Raw genomic sequence first — 17,682 nt, forward strand, 5'->3', positions numbered from 1 at the left:
TATAATGAATCTTATAGAATTTCAAACTTTAAAAACTATTTAATATTTTCATAATCTAGTAGATCTTGTTAGACATATAATCTAAAGGTTAGATCCATAAAGTTTATTTTATTTTTTTGACAATTTAAAAATTGATGAGTTAGTAAATATTATATTTTCATTCTGTTGTCTACCATAGATACCTAAAGAAAGAAAGAAGTCATATAATCAAAGAATTGTTAATTTAACATCAACAGACGTGATGCTCACTTAACTCATCAACATCTTTAAATGACAAAATCTCGTATGCTCTTGAAAAGGACAAACCACCATTCTCCTATTCAAAATCACTTTAAAATATGCTTTCTTCATGTTTGTAGTATGAAGATAACGTCCAAAACGATAAAAATTCACATTAAACAGATCTTGAATGATAAAATAACAGGTATAAAAATGATTTTAAATTTGAAGAAAAAACGATTTCAATCATCCAAAATCACCCTATAAGTGTTTACTAGAAAAGTATGTATTTTTAAAAAACTACTTAATTGATTAATGTTTAACACAAAGTTAAGGAATAAAACATCCCATTGAAGAAATTGTTGAAAGACCGAGAAGAAAAAGCAAAGAAAAAAAATTTGTAAATAAAAAAAATATATGTAAAAAAAAAAAAACCAAAAGAAAAGAAAATAATTTACGGCGAGATAATGAAGAGAAAAAAGAAGCCATATATGTAATACAAAGACTGAGAAGAGTGAGTAGTGGTTAAAACAACCGTAAACCCTAGTACTTTAAATAAACTCATAAACACTCTCTTCGCCGGTCTCCCAAACTCTTCTTCTTCGTCCTCTCCTGTTGCGTTATTCTCGCCAATTCCATTTCACAGTCACGATTCTGGGCCAAGATTGCTGTTTTTCCAATTGGGTTCAATTCTTGATTGTTTCCAATTAAGTTGCGAGGACTTGTTTTTTCTTTCTCGATTTGGGTTTTGTTTTTTTGAACCCATATGGATCTTCCTAGCCTGGCTGTTGTTCTTCAAGCTGCTCTCAGCCCCAATCCCGATGAGAGGAAGGCTGCTGAGCAAAGTCTGAATCAGGTGTTTGTTCGATCATTGCTTTACTTACCATGGGGGGGGGGGGGGGGGTGGCGTGGCGGCGGCTTTGCATTTCTGGGAATTTTTCATTGTTTCTTTTTGTTTACTTTCTTAAATGGGGTTTTCATTTGAAGTTGTGAATTTGTGAAGTTTAGTTGAACATGGTGGTTCAATTGATTTTATTTTTGTTCTTTGATATCCGTTCTTATGGTGTTGTCTTATGTATTCATGTCTGCAGATTCAGCATACCCCACAACATCTGGTGAGGATGCTACAGATTATTGTGGATAATAATTGTGACTTGGCTGTTCGTCAAGTTGCTAGCATCCATTTTAAGAATTACATTGCTAAGAACTGGTCTCCCGTTGACCCAGGTACTGGATAGGTTTGTTCAATTGTTATTGAAATAGTTGGCTAGTTTTGGTGGCTTAATTGTTCTTGTTGTAATTATGTAGATGAACATCAGAAAATTTCTGAAAGTGATAAAGATGCAGTCCGGAAAAACATTCTTCCATTCTTGTCACAGGTTCCATCGTTATTGAGGTGAGTATCTGCTGTCTATTTATGTATCATGGAAGACTTGTCTTCCTGAATATTTTGAGTTTAATAGAAGTTTTGGAAACTCATTGTTCTATGAACAACTTTTTAGAGATATGGTAACTTACGATGATCATTGACTATGGCATGTGTCGATCTGAATGATGAATGATTTCTGATGCTTCAACATTTTGCATGTGCAGGGTACAGCTTGGGGAGTGCTTAAAGACTATCATTCATGCTGATTATCCGGAGCAATGGCCGAGTCTTCTTGAATGGGTGAAAGAAAATTTGCTAGCTTCAAACGTTTATGGGGCTTTATTTGTGTTGCGAATTCTTGCTAGAAAATATGAGTGAGTATTTTATGTTTTATAGTATATTTTTTTCCGCCTCTATAATTGCATTACATGCTGGATTGTTGATTGTATGCATTATTTTTAGTTTTAGTATCGCATTCCAATTTCACGGTCCACAAAAAGATCCTTGTGGTTTTAATATGTTCTAGTGAACACACAACACACACGTACTCCAACAAAGAGAGGGGTATTAGTTATTTACTTTTGTAGTTTTGTTAAATATTTCTTATTTTCTTTTAATAGGATCTTGTGTTGTTCGTAATTTGATCCATTGCCTTGTCATGTCTAAGGAACATTCCCTTGGAGTGTTCTATAGATCTTTTATTTATATATTTCACTTTTTAATATCTGGAATGGAACATTTGGGTTATTACATACTATTTACTAAAGGTTACCTTATTTATGGTTGATAGGTTTAAATCAGATGATGACAGGACTCCTGTCTATCGAATTGTTGACGAGACATTCCCTCTTCTACTCAATATATTTAGCAGACTTGTTCAGATTGGTGACCCTTCTTTGGAAGTAGCGGAGTTGATCAAGTTTATTTGTAAAATATTTTGGTCGTCAATATATGTAAGTATTGTTTTGTTACATCAAATGAAAATTATCGATTCCTTTAAAAAAGATATATGTAAGTCGTATCCGAAGATGCTACGCTCTTTTGATTACAGCTGGTATTCTACTTGGTTAGATTATTACCTTCCCAACTGAAAGTGAAATGGATATTCATTTATTTAATGCACATGCAAGGACGCTGTCTTCATTTGGTGTGCTCATCAGAGTTTCATGAACAATATTACTGTAATGGCAATTTGATGTTATATCTTCTTCTGCACATGCACTTTTGTAGGATAATGTGTATATAAATCTTTCCACCGTGGATATATTGGATATCATGCATTCCTTCAATTTTAGATGCCTTAAAAAATATTTTTCATATGTTTTAGATGGAGATTCCAAAGCATCTTTTTGATACACATGTGTTCAATGCTTGGATGATGCTATTCTTAAATATACTGGAGAGGCCAGTCCCCTTGGAAGGCCAGCCTGCAGACCCTGAACTTAGAAAATCCTGGGGGTGGTGGAAAGTGAAGAAGTGGACTGTTCATATTTTAAATAGGCTTTACACCCGGTGAGAATTAACATTAAATGTTCATGGCAGTTTGTTATTTTAAAGGTTTTCTTTGTAAGACGGAGTTCTTTTTCTCCCTTCCTTTCCTCTTTCTCTCTCTGGTCTATTCTTGCTATTGATGCCTAATTTGTAGGTTTGGAGATTTGAAACTCAAGAATCCAGAAAGTAGAGCTTTTGCTCAAGCATTTCAGAAGAACTATGCTGGGAAGGTCATGGAATGTCACTTAAACTTGTTGAATGTGATACGTAGTGGTGGCTATTTGCCAGATCGAGTAACCAATCTTATTCTTCAATATCTAAGCAATAGGTGGTCTAACTTCTCTTTTTCTTTTCCAATTACATGCAAAATAGTTTGTTTTTTGCATGCTATTTTCCCTTAGTTTTTTGAGTTTTTTAAATTTGAAGGTGGGAAGGACCATCACTTGATATAATTTTTATGCGTGTTATATTTTTCTAAAATTTTTGTGTATTCATCGTTGATAAAACTAAATTATCAATAATTTTTTACTGAAGTTCTTGCGTAGAATAACAAGTGTATGACACTTTTATTTAGTATTGAATTCTTAAGTTGTTTAAATTGAATTTCCAACTCCTGTGCTCAACTGTTGAGGAAAGTTAGTTGAACTTTAAGATTCAAAGTAGAAAGGGGGTTCATTCTGAAAGGGGATTTCTTTTTGTTTTTTGTTTTTTGTTTTTTTGTTTTGTTTTTTTTTTGTTTCTTCAATGAATTCTCATTATCTATTGTGCTTTATAAGAAGTAGAGAGGCATTTTAGTTTGACAAGCATGTTTGTTGTGATATTGTGTTTGTGTCTTGTATTCCTAATTTTGCTTCTTAGGGTTGTTTTACCCTCAAATTTTGATGATTTTTTTTCTCTATTTCAGTATTTCAAAGAATAGTATGTATTCTTTGCTGCAACCTCGACTTGATAGTCTGCTTTTCGAGATAATTTTCCCCCTTATGTGCTTCAATGATAACGATCAGAAGCTTTGGGATGAGGATCCCCATGAATATGTTAGGAAGGGTTATGGTAAGGCACATGGAAAATGGGTTTTAATGCTTGCAATGCTTGATGACAATTAAACGGCTTGTATTTTAATGCTTTGCACGTATTTTGTAGATATTATTGAGGATTTGTATAGTCCGAGGACTGCTTCTATGGATTTTGTCAGTGAGTTGGTTAGGAAGCGTGGGAAAGAAAACCTTCAAAAATTTATCCAATTCATCGTTGGAATTTTCAATAGGTATATTTATAGGTTTGATGCCAATGGTTGATACTGTATCCATGAAATATGATACAATATATTACTGTACAGGTACGACGAAGCAACTATTGAATTTAAGCCCTATAGACAGAAAGATGGGGCTCTTCTTGCCATTGGAGCACTCTGTGACAAATTGAAACAAACAGAGCCCTACAAGTCGGAACTTGAGCGCATGTTAGTTCAACACGTCTTTCCTGAATTCAACAGCCCTGTTGGGCATCTCAGAGCCAAGGTCTGGTAGACTTTTATGTCATTGGCATCTTCATTGTTGATATAAACAATACTATTACATGACAAATGTGATAATTTGGTCAACATGAACGACTTAAGTCCATAACTGATAATTTCCACACGATACACAAACACACATATTAAGGCCACTGCTTAAGCATTCTGCGAGATTTGTATTCTTCAACCTTAAAAGAAGAGCAAAACGGATACTACAGATTGTTTATTAGCTCTTCCATTTGATTCCAAACCTCATTTTCTTTGTACACGTGATTTGTAGTTCTTTCATTGTAGTGTCTTTGTGAGAACATATTGATGTGGTGCTTGGGTTTGTTTATCATAAGCTTGAAATTTACTTTCTTTTATTGTTTTGGTTTAATTGCTTCAGGCAGCATGGGTTGCTGGACAGTATGCCCATATCAATTTTGCTGACCAGAACAATTTTCGAAAAGCCTTGCATAGTGTTGTTGCTGGGATGCGAGATCCTGAACTCCCTGTTCGCGTTGACTCAGTTTTTGCATTGCGATCTTTCGTTGAAGCTTGCAGAGGTTAATAGTTTATAATAATATATTTTCTGAATTCAACAATTATTGGGGTGGGAGATCAAACCATTGGCTTTTGGGATGGTAATTAATGCCTTACCACCCGACCTATGCTTAAATTAACATATATAAATAGTTCTTCAGAGTACCCCATCTCCAATACCTAGTTGGAGACTATTAAAGGGATTAGATGCCGTTACCTTCTGAGCCTAGTTCATGTTGGCTATTTATACTTTATATTCGATCCTTTACTTACTATTATTTTGGGTTTAGATGCTGGTTTGGATGTTACTTAGTGATGGAATTGAGTTTCATTTAATTGCAGATTTGAATGAAATCCGTCCAATCCTTCCCCAACTTCTTGATGGTTAGTTGATGAACATGTGATTTTCATAAATAGTTGTTATTTTTCTTATCAAGTGACTGAGGTCGTTTTCTTTTCAGAGTTTTTTAAACTTATGAATGAGGTTGAAAATGAAGACCTTGTATTTACTCTGGAGACAATAGTTGATAAGTTTGGGGAGGAAATGGCTCCTTATGCACTTGGATTATGTCACAATTTGGTATTTTCAATTCTAAGTTCAATATAGAAATAGCTGTGATATTTTAATGAAGGCTTGGAGGTGACTTTTAGAAATTGGATCCAGGCTGCGGCTTTCTGGAGGTGTATGAATACTGCAGAAGCAGACGAAGAAGCTGATGATCCTGGTGCTCTTGCTGCAGTTGGTTGTTTGCGTGCAATTAGCACAATTCTTGAATCAGTGAGCAGAATTCCTCAACTGTTTGTCCAGATTGAGCCAACCTTGCTCCCAATCATGCGAAGAATGCTGACAACTGATGGCCAAGGTTTGGATAATTTTGAAATATACTTCTTTTGCGTCATTCTTTCGGTTAATATGTTTTTGACTATTTAATAATTCTTTTTACCCTATTCTTGTGGGATGACTTTCTTGCTTTCTTATTGTTTCTTTAAGTCTTATTGCCATTGTTTAAAAGATTAGTATGTACTTGGTGTTCTCCATTCTGCTTTTAATGATTATCGAAATTGTTTGTACTTTGAAGTATCGAAAACGTTGACACGAGAATATATTATTGAAGTTCTGGAAATGGGCCTAAAGATTCTTTACTGGTTTTGAACTTTGATTTTTATCTTTAGAAATTGGATGTCAGTGAAGAGATTAAATTTGCACAACAGTCAAACTAGTTATAAATCTAGATCACATTGAGTTCATAGGTCCAAGCCATTGTAGCCACACACTTGGGCAATAAACTTCTTGATGTCAAATGCTAAGAGTCAGAAAATTGATGGTAGGCTTAATTGAGGTATGTATAAACGGGATAGTATCCATGATTATGAAAAATTTTTCGTTTAAAAACTCCTTATTAGTACTTCTTTAATCTGTGAATATTTAAAACTTTAGGGGGGTGTTTGGCCCATGTGTTTGAAATTAAGGGGGTTTGAAGACAAACCCATGTTTGGACACTTGGAATAAAATTTCTGGGATTAAGAAACCTAACCCATGGGTTTGGAATGCCCTTTTTTATTGAATGACATACGTTTTAGAAAAAATTCACTTCAACAACCTTTTATCAGTGATCGATTGCGATCGATCGACGATCATGACGTTAGATTGTCTTGACCGTTGGCTTCGGACCATCTTTGATCGTTCGCTCTGGATCATCTTAAATGTCACCTTTGGACCGTCTTGACCGTCGATTATTGATCGTCTTGACTGTTGGCAATCAATTATCTTAATCGTTGGTGACGTACAACTTTGGACGTCAGTGTCGTCGAGGGAATATCTTGATCGTAGGTGAACAATAGTTATCGTTAATGATCGATCGTCGTGTCTATTAACAAAGGGTAGTAGTGATGGTCAATGACTAGTAGCCATGACCCTTGGCGATCGATTGTCATGATGGTCGGCGACCAACCAATCGCCTTAATCATTGGCAATTGTTGACTGTCTTCACCATTGATCGATGACCATCTTCACCAAGACTTCTTACACTCTTTCCCATGGGTTTGAATAGTAAACATTATTCAAGCCCACAAATTACCTTTTTTTTTTCTTTTCTATTTCAATCTAGAAAATTTGTTGGCCAATTCCAGACACCGCCCAACGACCATTGGGTGTCATTTTTGACAACTCTGTCGGCGAACTTTCGATCACCAACTTCGTCGACCACCTCCAACCTTGAAAAATTAATAAAAATGAGCTTTTGAAGAACTTTTTTTTTTGAGTCATTTCAAATAGTCTTTGATTTAATCACAACAATATTTTTTAAAATACAAATTTTCTCATTCTTCTATTTTATTTTCTTCTATAGTTCTTTTTAATAATAATCATTATTAGATCAGTCTTGTCAATGATCTTCTTCTTTTCTTTGTTTAAAATTAACATTTCCTTCATTCGAGGAGATTTTGTTTATTTTGTTTATATTTTTCCTAGGTGATAATTGATGACCTATCTATTATCTCGAGTATAAGTCAAATATTAATATATTGGTAACATAGTGAAAATTGTAAATATATATCGCAAATACCATGGTTTATTCTTAGTTTAATAACATTTTTTACTTTTTTTCGTTGGTTAAACTAGAAGACTTGTGACTTATTTGGATTGACTTAAGAAAAAAGTGTTTTTTTTTTTAAAAACCCAGTTTTATTTAAACCCTTCTTATAAAAGTAGTTTAAAATACGTTGCATGCATATCTAACGAAGGCAACCATAACCATGGCTAAAAGTAACTCCACCTGATTTTCGCTTTTGTTTGACCCTTTTGGTTATGCTTATTTTGTAACCTATTAGACCCTTATAAATGTTGGTTAACTGGAACTTTTCTAAATCTTATTATATTACATGACTTGTTATATTTTGTGAATGGTATACCTAATTAGACCATTCATGTTAATGCAATTGTAATCAAAATTACTGTTATTGAGTGATAAAATTTCTTTTCATTATTGTCATGAATAGGAAAAAAATATTAATTAAAAAATTGATACGTGATAAATTTAGGATGTACACTTAAAGAAAAAAAACTAAACATATTAGCTAAACCTAGGAATTCAAAACTAGCAGTCCAAACCCAAGCATCAGAAACCCAGTTTTCCAAATCCTGCACCTCAAACACAAACATTTGTATTTTCCAGGCATTAGAACCCCATCAGATAAGCCCACATGCATTTAATTTCTGTGCACAAAACGCCCCCTAGAGGTTATTTTGTTGGATGTAATCTATTACGATTTATCTTTGGGATGAAAGACATAGAGCCAACGTCAGATGTGAGATAGAAATTTTATTTTGGTGATACTACCTTCGATGTCCTTTCAGCTACAAAACGGATGAAGAAAAAGAATCTTTGATCATTTTTCCTAAGGCTTTTTCCATAATAGCGTCAATTCTCTATGAACTTTATTGATAGCATGATCGGTATTGTATTGTTTAGTTGAGTCGGCATTCTAATGCTTCATTGTCATTTGTCATCTTTAAAATACCCCTTGATATGCAGCCCGAGAGTTGGAATTATTTTAAATTTCATTATTATTTCTATTTTATAAAAATAGCGAACTTAGAATTTAATGCCAATAATGCTAATAAGTGCAATAGTTGTCAGTTCCTCTTCTTTTTTAGAACCTTTAATATCTAATTCACTCTTTATATATGCTTTTTGCAGAGGTTTTTGAAGAAGTCTTGGAAATTGTGTCATTTATGACGTTCTTCTCCCCTACAATATCTATGGATATGTGGAGTCTTTGGCCACTGATGATGGAAGCATTGTCAGAATGGGCTATTGATTTTTTTCCAAGTATGTTGTCTTTGTAGAAAGCCAATTTGTACTCATTTTTTTTTTGACTTCAATGATGGTTCTCTGGGCATATTTTATTTATCTACTTCTATTCATAATTCTTATCAGATGTAGTCTAGTGGTTTGGTTCTATTTGCAGATAATTTACGTGAAATTGCATGAAATAAGTGTAATGAAATTTAAAATATAGCAAAGTTGTAGACAATACAGGCGGTCCTAGGTTGGTTGGTTGGTTGGTTTACAATTATTTGCAAAGTAACTTAGTTTTCTTTGTGAAAACTGAAGGAATGTATATGGGTGTACGAAACACATTTGCAAAAGAAGTCCTTCAACTCCCTATAAGAAAAGAAGCCAACCCAAAAGAATAATACTAAGCCAATGATTACAAAATGTTCGACTATAGATGCCCAGAAAGATGTATCAATTCTTGAAACCTTTCACACCTTCCTTCTGTGAAGCATGTACACTTCATTTTAGATAGAGTGTCCATGTTCGGAGATGTGTCCAACACGAAAATTTCATGTCCTATTTCTGTTTATTTAGTAAACTTACTGGACATGTTTGGAACTTTTCTTCAAGAGAAAATGGTCCAACCTTTTATGGTGAATCTAAATTTAAAGCTCAAATCAGTTATGTTAAACTAAGATAAAAAATACAAAAGGACAGCCCTTCTTTTCTTTAACAAAGTTGAAAAAAAAACATAACCATCTAAAACTGAAGTTAGAAACCTAATGTTTCATCTCCTATAATCTTTTAATTAACTTGATATTTTATGCTTTTTTTTTTGTGGAATGCATTTGGCATTTTATGTTATATTTATATATATTCTAAGAAAATAATAATAAAAAAGAGTGTATCCCCAATGTGTCCATGTCCTAATATTTTGGAATTAGTGTATTCCTGTGTCAGCTTTGTCTGTACCCAATTTTCTTAGCCTCCCCTAGAGAACTTCCCCTCCTCCATCTATCAATTAGAAGTTTTCTTGTTAAATAGAACAAAAATCTCCATCTCTTTAAAGATTCTACTCTCTTTCGATTCGCACTCCCCACAAGATAGCCAAAAAAGAAAAAGAAAAGATATCTCCACCCTTCTAAAAATTCTACTATCTCTCCCGATCCAAACTCCTGACTTGGTAGCCCAAAAACAGAACAAAGCTTTGCGACATGCATGTGCAATGTTAAACTGATGTCCCTCTCTTTAGTATTCAGTTTGGCTGTTCCTGATTGATGAAGCTGTGAAGATGGAGAGAACGAATAGAAACCGTGTAGCTTATTGCCATTAGAACAACATAACTCGGTACATAATCATACTACACAGGGTTACACCAAATCTAGTTTAGTTGGTGTGCTCATATTGTTGATTTTATAACTTTGGGAGGGATGCAAATTAATTTTAGTAGGTTAGAGTCTAATGTTATTGTCGTGCATGCTCCATTTATATAACAGTCATTTCTGGTAGTAGCATTTGACTGGTAGCATGTATAAGAAATGAATGTAGGACGAGGTAGCATGGAAAGAAGATTGATTCTAATGTCTTTTTGTTCACAGATATACTTGTTCCATTGGACAATTATGTATCCAGAGGGACTGCGCATTTCCTCACCTGTAAAGCACCTGATTACCAACAAAGTCTTTGGAACATGATTTCCTCAGTGAGTTCCTACTCTTTAGATTGCATTCTTCTTTGTTAACTTGCCTCCACGCTGATAAACTTGCACAATTCCACTCTAGATAATGGCTGACAAGAATTTGGAAGATGGTGACATTGAGCCGGCTCCAAAGCTTATTCAAGTTGTCTTTCAAAACTGCAAAGGTCAAGTTGATCAATGGATTGAACCATATCTTAGAATCACAATAGAACGCCTGCAACGAACTGAGAAATCATACTTGAAGTGTCTTCTAATGCAAGTGGTAAGGGTTGAGGACCTAGGCCAATTTACTATAGTGAATAAGCTATTGTGCAATGCCCATACATCTCAAACTTTCTCCTTGGTTATTCTCCTTTGTTATTCATATTCAAGTATTACTTTCCAGAACTTACTATTGAGGATCTTTGAATTTAACTGTGCAGGGGGTTAAATATCTGTTGTTTCTTTCTTGTTTGGAACTTGGTCTCTTATGTGATTGCTTTCTATTCTGGGGTGTCCAATGGTATAACGTTTTAAAATCTATGTACATTTGGGGAAACATAATGATCCTTAGTGGAGGCCACTTTAGCATAAAGATATAATCCTTTTAGTAATCAATTTAATAGTAAACAACATTTGATTGCATGACATGATTTGAAATTTTGGATTGTATTTTTTCTCGTTATTCTTAGCATTTTTCTTATAAGATATAAAGGAATATTTACTTGAAGGTTTTAACTTATTGGTCTAGAGCATTTGGATGTCGGACTGTTTGAATTTCTAGCATGTTATATTTATGGTGTTTTCAGTTGTAGATTTTCTTTTAATTCTTACTAGGTATTTTTCTTCATATTCTTTGTTGGCTATGGAGTAAATTGTTCTTAAGGTTCTGTTAAAATTTCCTTTTGCAGATTTCTGATGCCCTTTACTATAATGCCTCATTATCACTCAACATATTGCAAAAGCTAGGCGTCGCAGCAGATGTATTCAATCTTTGGTTCCAGATGCTTCAACAGGTTAAAAAGAGTGGCGTTCGAGTTAATTTTAGAAGGTAAAGTATGGTTTTATTTTTCTTGTTGTTTACTTACTGTTAGTGTTGTATGCATGGTTTGGATCTTTGCCTGAATGATTTTGTCATGTTGCAGGGAACAAGATAAAAAAGTTTGCTGCTTAGGATTGACCTCTTTGCTTGCACTTCCAGCTGATCAATTACCTGGAGAGGCTCTGGGGCGTGTGTTTAGGGCCACCCTGGATCTCTTAGTTGCTTACAAGGATCAAGTTGCAGGTCTTTTTTTTTCCCACTCCCTCCCCTATTTATATCTATATTTCCAGGCTAAATCCTTGTATGTTTCTGCTCATTTGCACACAGAAGCTGCAAAAGAAGAGGAAGTTGAAGAAGATGATGAAATGGATGGTTACCCAAGCGATGAAGATGATGACGACGGAGATGGTTCTGATAAGGAAATGGGATTTGATGGGGAAGATGGTGATGAAGTTGACAGCATCAAGCTTCAAAAGCTGGCTGCACAGGTCTGCACATCGTTCATACATTGTGTGTAATAATATCAGAATTTTATGGTTATCCCTTAGATAAGTTATACTATATGCCATGTCTCGATGGTTCTTTTGTGTTCGATACTTTGATTAGATTGAAGGGTTAAAAGGAGTCATTCTTAGAACTCTTGCAATTCCAGGTTGTTTAGTTATATAATCTCTCAGCAACACCTTTCTTTGGGTATGTGGTGTCCTGTTAAATTTTCACCAACTTTATTTAAATTTCTTTTTGGTGAGTATCTCTATTTAATTTATGCCAGAAACGTTTTTTGGTTAGTTTCTTTTGACTTTAGATTAGAGGTCAAGATGCCTTGGTTTCCCTCTTTTCGTAGCCTTGCCTCTGTTTGGTACAAGATTAAAAAATTATCTGTTCAATTCTCTTGGAACTTGGTTTAAGGGGAAGTTAATTGAAAAACCGAGTTCTCTATGATTTTGATCTGGTGGGTTCAAAATTTTTCTCGGCTATTTCCTTTAGAGTTTTAGATAAGTAACTCTCTTCATCTGTCAATAAAAAGTTCGTTCATGTTCATTTTTACTTCTTTCCTTTTTGCTTATTAATTGGTTTACTGTTTATTTCATTTTGAAAGAAGTTCTTAATTATTGTAAAAAAAAATTATTGTTTACTGCTTTTACATCTTTGATGGCGTTCTTCATAATTATTAATCTTTCCCTGTCTTTATGGGTTTAGGGTTTTTGCTCTTCTTACCGAATTAAGCTCAGATGATTGGACTATATTGGATGTGTTAAATGTTCAGTTTGGTTCACATTTCACAATACATTATCAATTCTTACTCAGATTGCATTGTAATTTCAACTTCCATGGACTTCGCAGGCAAAATCTTTCCGCCCAGATGATGATGATTTTGATTCAGATGATGATTATAGTGATGATGAGGAGATGCAGTCTCCTTTAGATGACGTGGATCCTTTTCTTTACTTTGTAGATACAATCAAAGGTATGTGGAGCTTCTTTTAATTTGATTTAATAAGATTCAAACTTCCTTACGAAATTTAACTTGTTATATTTTTGGTCCTTCCTATTTTAAAAATTAGCTATGCAAGGATTAGATCCGATGAGGTTTCAGAGTCTTAGCCAATCATTAGAGTTCCAATATCAGGCTCTAGCTCATGGTGTTGCGCAGCATGCTGAACAGCGGAGAGTAGAAATTGAGAAGGAGAAGCTGGAAAGGGCAGCTTCAGCTGCCTCTTCGTGACCGCAAGTCAGATATGTCACTTGTAAGGCTAAAATTTTGAATTGCTCTCCTGGTCCCGAGTTCATTGGTTTAGTAAAATGATTGATTGAATGCAAAAAAAGTTGCTGCCATTCTCTTGATTTGACTGGTTCAGTGTTCATGGATGATGTCTGAGCCTCAGAAAGTTCAGGTCTGAAGTTGCTTGGTGCAGTGGTGCAGCCAAGTTCCCATCTCTAGAGACAATGCAAATTGTCCCGAGTTGCCAGAGTCGGTTACCCTTGACCCAGACGGTTTGGGTTGGGTTGATGGTTCTGTGAGTCCCATGCATGTGATGGCAGAACATAACTGCCTATTGTAGTTTGTCTCGTCTCATTTTGGCCCCAGGCATATTTCACATAGAATGTTCCATACCTCCCATTTTTTTCTCGTCTTAGGTCATACAGAGTCTACTATTTTTTGATAATTCATTCTTTTTTTTTTCAAGATATGTTGAACACGTCAGTATATTTCTGGGTGGTTATTCCTCGGCTGTATTCATAAAAGTCCAAAATTTTAGGTTAGAATTCCCTCCGTCGGTGACCCGGTTTTGCGACGGGCGACGGAGTTTTTGCTAGTTTGGGGTTGACTGCAGAGGGCTACTAAGGGTAGCTTTTGATACTTTTTGGATTGTGGCTGCTGTTTTTGATTCTTTATATTACTATTATCATTATAAGTTGTGGGATTAATGAGAAGGAAACCTGTTTTCTTGCCTTGCTCTATTCTTTCTTCCTCTAATGCCATATACAATTTTCTTTTTTTCTACCAATCCTTTGAAGGAAAAACAATACTTTCTTATTCAGCTTTTGAGATCTACTTTTTCCTTTTCTTTTTCCTTTTTTGGCCTTGAAATTAAAATATGATTTGGTGGAGTGTGCTATTGAAAGATTATGTTTTGCACAAAAAGCTATTGATATAATGGAGGCCGACTAAAGGGAGTTGACAAGTTTTATATTTCTTTCTAAAAAATTTCCTAAACATATGTTTAAATAAGTATATATTGTACTTGTTTAAATATATATCTAAAAGAACATATATCTGAAAATCTTCCTAAACATTTGTCATTTAGTTTTTAACAGTCCAATATTAAAGGTAAGCAAGGAAAGTTTATATTTAACTTTTTATGTTGTACTTTACTAAGAAGTGTGGGGTTTATTATAGAATAAAGAAATTCTAAGCTGCAGTTATTCTCTTGTAAGAATAGGAGATGATTGAAGCAGATATATTATTATTATATAAAGATAAATAATATTTGTAAGTGACAAATTCCCATTATATAACAATGGAAAAAAGGGTGAGAGAGAGCAAAAGGAATTAGAAAGGGAATGGGGATTTAAAGAGAATGATTATGAATGGTTGAAATATTTATAGGAATTTAGAATGTGTTAATTTGGTGGATGTTGAAATGTCGAAATTGAACAATATGGCTTTCTCTTTGAGCCCACTTTTCTTTTTCCTTTCCCCTTGGCTTTTTCTTTTTTCCTTTTCCAAATGTCTTCTTTTCCATTTATGAAAAACCTTACCAACTGTGACCAAATTACCCTCACCCGAAAGCTTCTGCAACTTTAGTTTTATGCTAAGCTTACGATGAAAAGACTAATCTATTTTCATAAATAATTTGAAAAGAAAAACCCAAAAATAACCTAATTTAATTAATAATTTTTAGAACGGTTTTCAAATAGTAAAATAAATCAAAATATTTACAAAAATGATAAATTGTTCATCTAAGATTGCTCTTATATAAATATGATAAATCTTCGGTTCATAGATTACTCTTATTTGTTATTGAGATACAAAGAAATGTCTTTTGGTATCTATTAATAAATACGATATTTTGTTATATTTATTTATTTTTAGTAGTTTTGACATTTAAAATATGAGCTACTTTTGTGAAAAACAAGTTTACATTAGATTTAGATTTAGGGTCTAATACCTTTTAAAGTGTTTAAATAAGAAGAAAATCATTTTAAAAATATTTGAAGTGTTCGGTAACTTTTCAAATGTATTCTTAAAAGATGAGATTGAAAAATAGTTCATCATAAAAATAACACTCAAAATCAAAATTTAAGAAAATTATGTACATATATACTTATAAATAAATCTAACAAAACATGTAATTGTTTAAATTGTTTGAAAGAGAACGTATTTTTGAAAAATTATTTTTTCATAGATAATCTAAACGCATTTTTATCTAAAATTATGTTGAAAATGAGGGTCCCATTCGGGGAGAAAATTTGAATTTTGTTTTATTATCATTGTACAAATATTCATGAGAACTAATTTTAGATTCTATATTCAGAAAATGCAATATTTGAAAACAACTATTTTTTTTTCATTGCATTTAGAGTTATGACTGTTCTCAAATTTTTAGCTTCTTATTTTTCTTGTGTTACGTGTGCGATGTCTTTTTACGAGATAGTTTCTATTTAGATTTATTATTAACTTTGTTTTTTGTATTATATAGATTGTTATGAAAATTTGAGTTTCTCCTTCTTCTTTTGTTGTGATTTGTTGTGGGCCATATCTTTCTAGGAGACACTTTTAATTTAAATATATTATCGTTTTTTGTTTGCATTTTTGCATTATAGATTGTTCTTCAATTTTGAGTTTTTTTGGTCATTTGTTGTACGATGACGTTTTAAGAAATATTTCCAATTTAGATTTATTGTATTTCTTGGTTTCATTTTGTATTATGGATTGTTATGAAATTTTGAGTTTTTTTTTTCTGTTTTTTTGGTATTTTTTTGTTGTGCAGCCTTTTCATGAGACGTCTTTAATTTAGATTATTTTTTAAAATTTTAAGAATTTCTTTTTCTTTTTTGTGGTCTTTTCTTGTGCAATGTTTTTTTTATGAAACATTTTTAGCTTAGATTTGTTATGTAGGCTTGTTTGTTTGAAAATTTGAGTTTCTTTTTTCTTTTTTTTTTCTTTCTTTTTTTTTGGTTCTTTGTTGTGCTTGTAGATAAATTATATATATATATATATATATATATATATATATATATATATATATATATATATTTGTTTTGATTTATATATATGAGTTAGTTACTCTCTTTACCAACTATGATTATACTTTTTTTTTTCTTTTATCATGAGTCTTATTTTCATTTCTTTAATCATTTTGTGCATATTCATTCTATAAGTTTGTATTTTAATTTCATTCATTTTTTGTACTTTTTATTTATGAAAATTTTGAATATAGTTATGGAATTTTTTAAATATTTTGTTAAGGGCTCTACAACCGTTCCCTAATTAGAAAGTCAAGAAATGCTAAAGAATATTTGGAACAAATTAAGAAGATCATGGCAGGAACCTCTAGTTTTGAATTGGTAATTGAATTTAATCAAATCGTAAACCCTTTTTACCTATTTTATTAATTAAATTCTTATTATGATTTTAATAACATGCATTTTAGGTATCTAATTTCAATTAATATTAGTTATCGTCCTGGATCTAATACACAACCCCATATTCAATCTCACCAGCTTTCCCTATCTCAGGTTTTTCTATTCCTTTCTTTTATTTATTCTTTTTTTCTTTGAATATTTTAGAATTTTGCTTGTTTGATTTATGACTAGTATTGCTTTTTTTTTTTTCTCCTTTTAACATTTATTTTGGTGTGTTCTTAGTAAACTTGAGGTGATTTAAGAAAAATTGATTGTTCGGGAACCAATTTTTCAAAAAAAGGTCAACGACAATGCCCCGGATTCAATTCTTTATTGAGGGGTCAAAAGTGGTCCGTCAACAGTTTCTTTGTTTTGTGTTGGTTATAAGCATTTCTAACTTATGAATTCAAACTCCAAAGACTTCAGTCTACATTACTAGCATCGTACCTGACACAGTTAGCCAAACTATAGGTCGGGAAGCAAGTTCGTTGGAGGGAGGACTAGGGTGCAACAAAAAATGATCGAAAAGGTCGACAATGCTTCCAAACAGTGGTGAACGTTTGTCCATGGTTAAAAACCACTGATAATGCCATTTCCAGCAAACAAAATGGGCCAAGTTGAAGAACCTTTGGCGTTCATCCCAAGAAAAGGCCATCGACAATGTCCGGAAATCAGTTTTTTTATTGAGGTTCCAAAAGTAGTCCGTCAACGATTTCTTTGTTTTGTCTTGGTCATAAGCATTTCTAGCTTAGGGATTCAAACTCCATAGACTTCAGTCTACATTGCTAGCATCGTCCCCTACAGATTTAGCCAAAAAATAGGTCAGGAAGTGATTTTTTTGGAGGGACGACTAAGGTGCAACCTAAAACGGTCGAAAAGGTTGACAATGCTTCTAAAAAGTGGCGAACGTTTGTCCAGAGTAAAAAACCGCTGATA

General features: G+C 33.2%; 1 protein-coding gene across 1 annotated transcript; it reads left to right on the forward strand.

The window, feature by feature from the left end:
* The first annotated feature begins 736 nt into the window (after positions 1-736).
* LOC103504047 (importin beta-like SAD2) lies at positions 737-14,079 on the forward strand. The gene is made up of 22 exons (XM_008468477.3): positions 737-1,075; positions 1,311-1,446; positions 1,528-1,615; positions 1,813-1,962; positions 2,379-2,541; positions 2,916-3,100; positions 3,234-3,407; positions 3,984-4,129; positions 4,220-4,343; positions 4,416-4,596; positions 4,981-5,140; positions 5,460-5,501; positions 5,579-5,697; positions 5,782-5,980; positions 8,816-8,947; positions 10,495-10,598; positions 10,678-10,857; positions 11,486-11,625; positions 11,720-11,859; positions 11,944-12,104; positions 12,961-13,084; positions 13,182-14,079. Exons 1-22 carry the CDS (start codon positions 986-988, stop codon positions 13,340-13,342), a joined length of 3,099 nt encoding a protein of 1,032 aa, XP_008466699.2. The 5' UTR covers positions 737-985; the 3' UTR covers positions 13,343-14,079.
* Positions 14,080-17,682: the final 3,603 nt, after the last annotated feature.

Source organism: Cucumis melo, chromosome 3 (assembly GCF_025177605.1).
Source record: "Cucumis melo cultivar AY chromosome 3, USDA_Cmelo_AY_1.0, whole genome shotgun sequence".
NCBI classification, from domain to species: Eukaryota; Viridiplantae; Streptophyta; class Magnoliopsida; order Cucurbitales; family Cucurbitaceae; genus Cucumis; species Cucumis melo.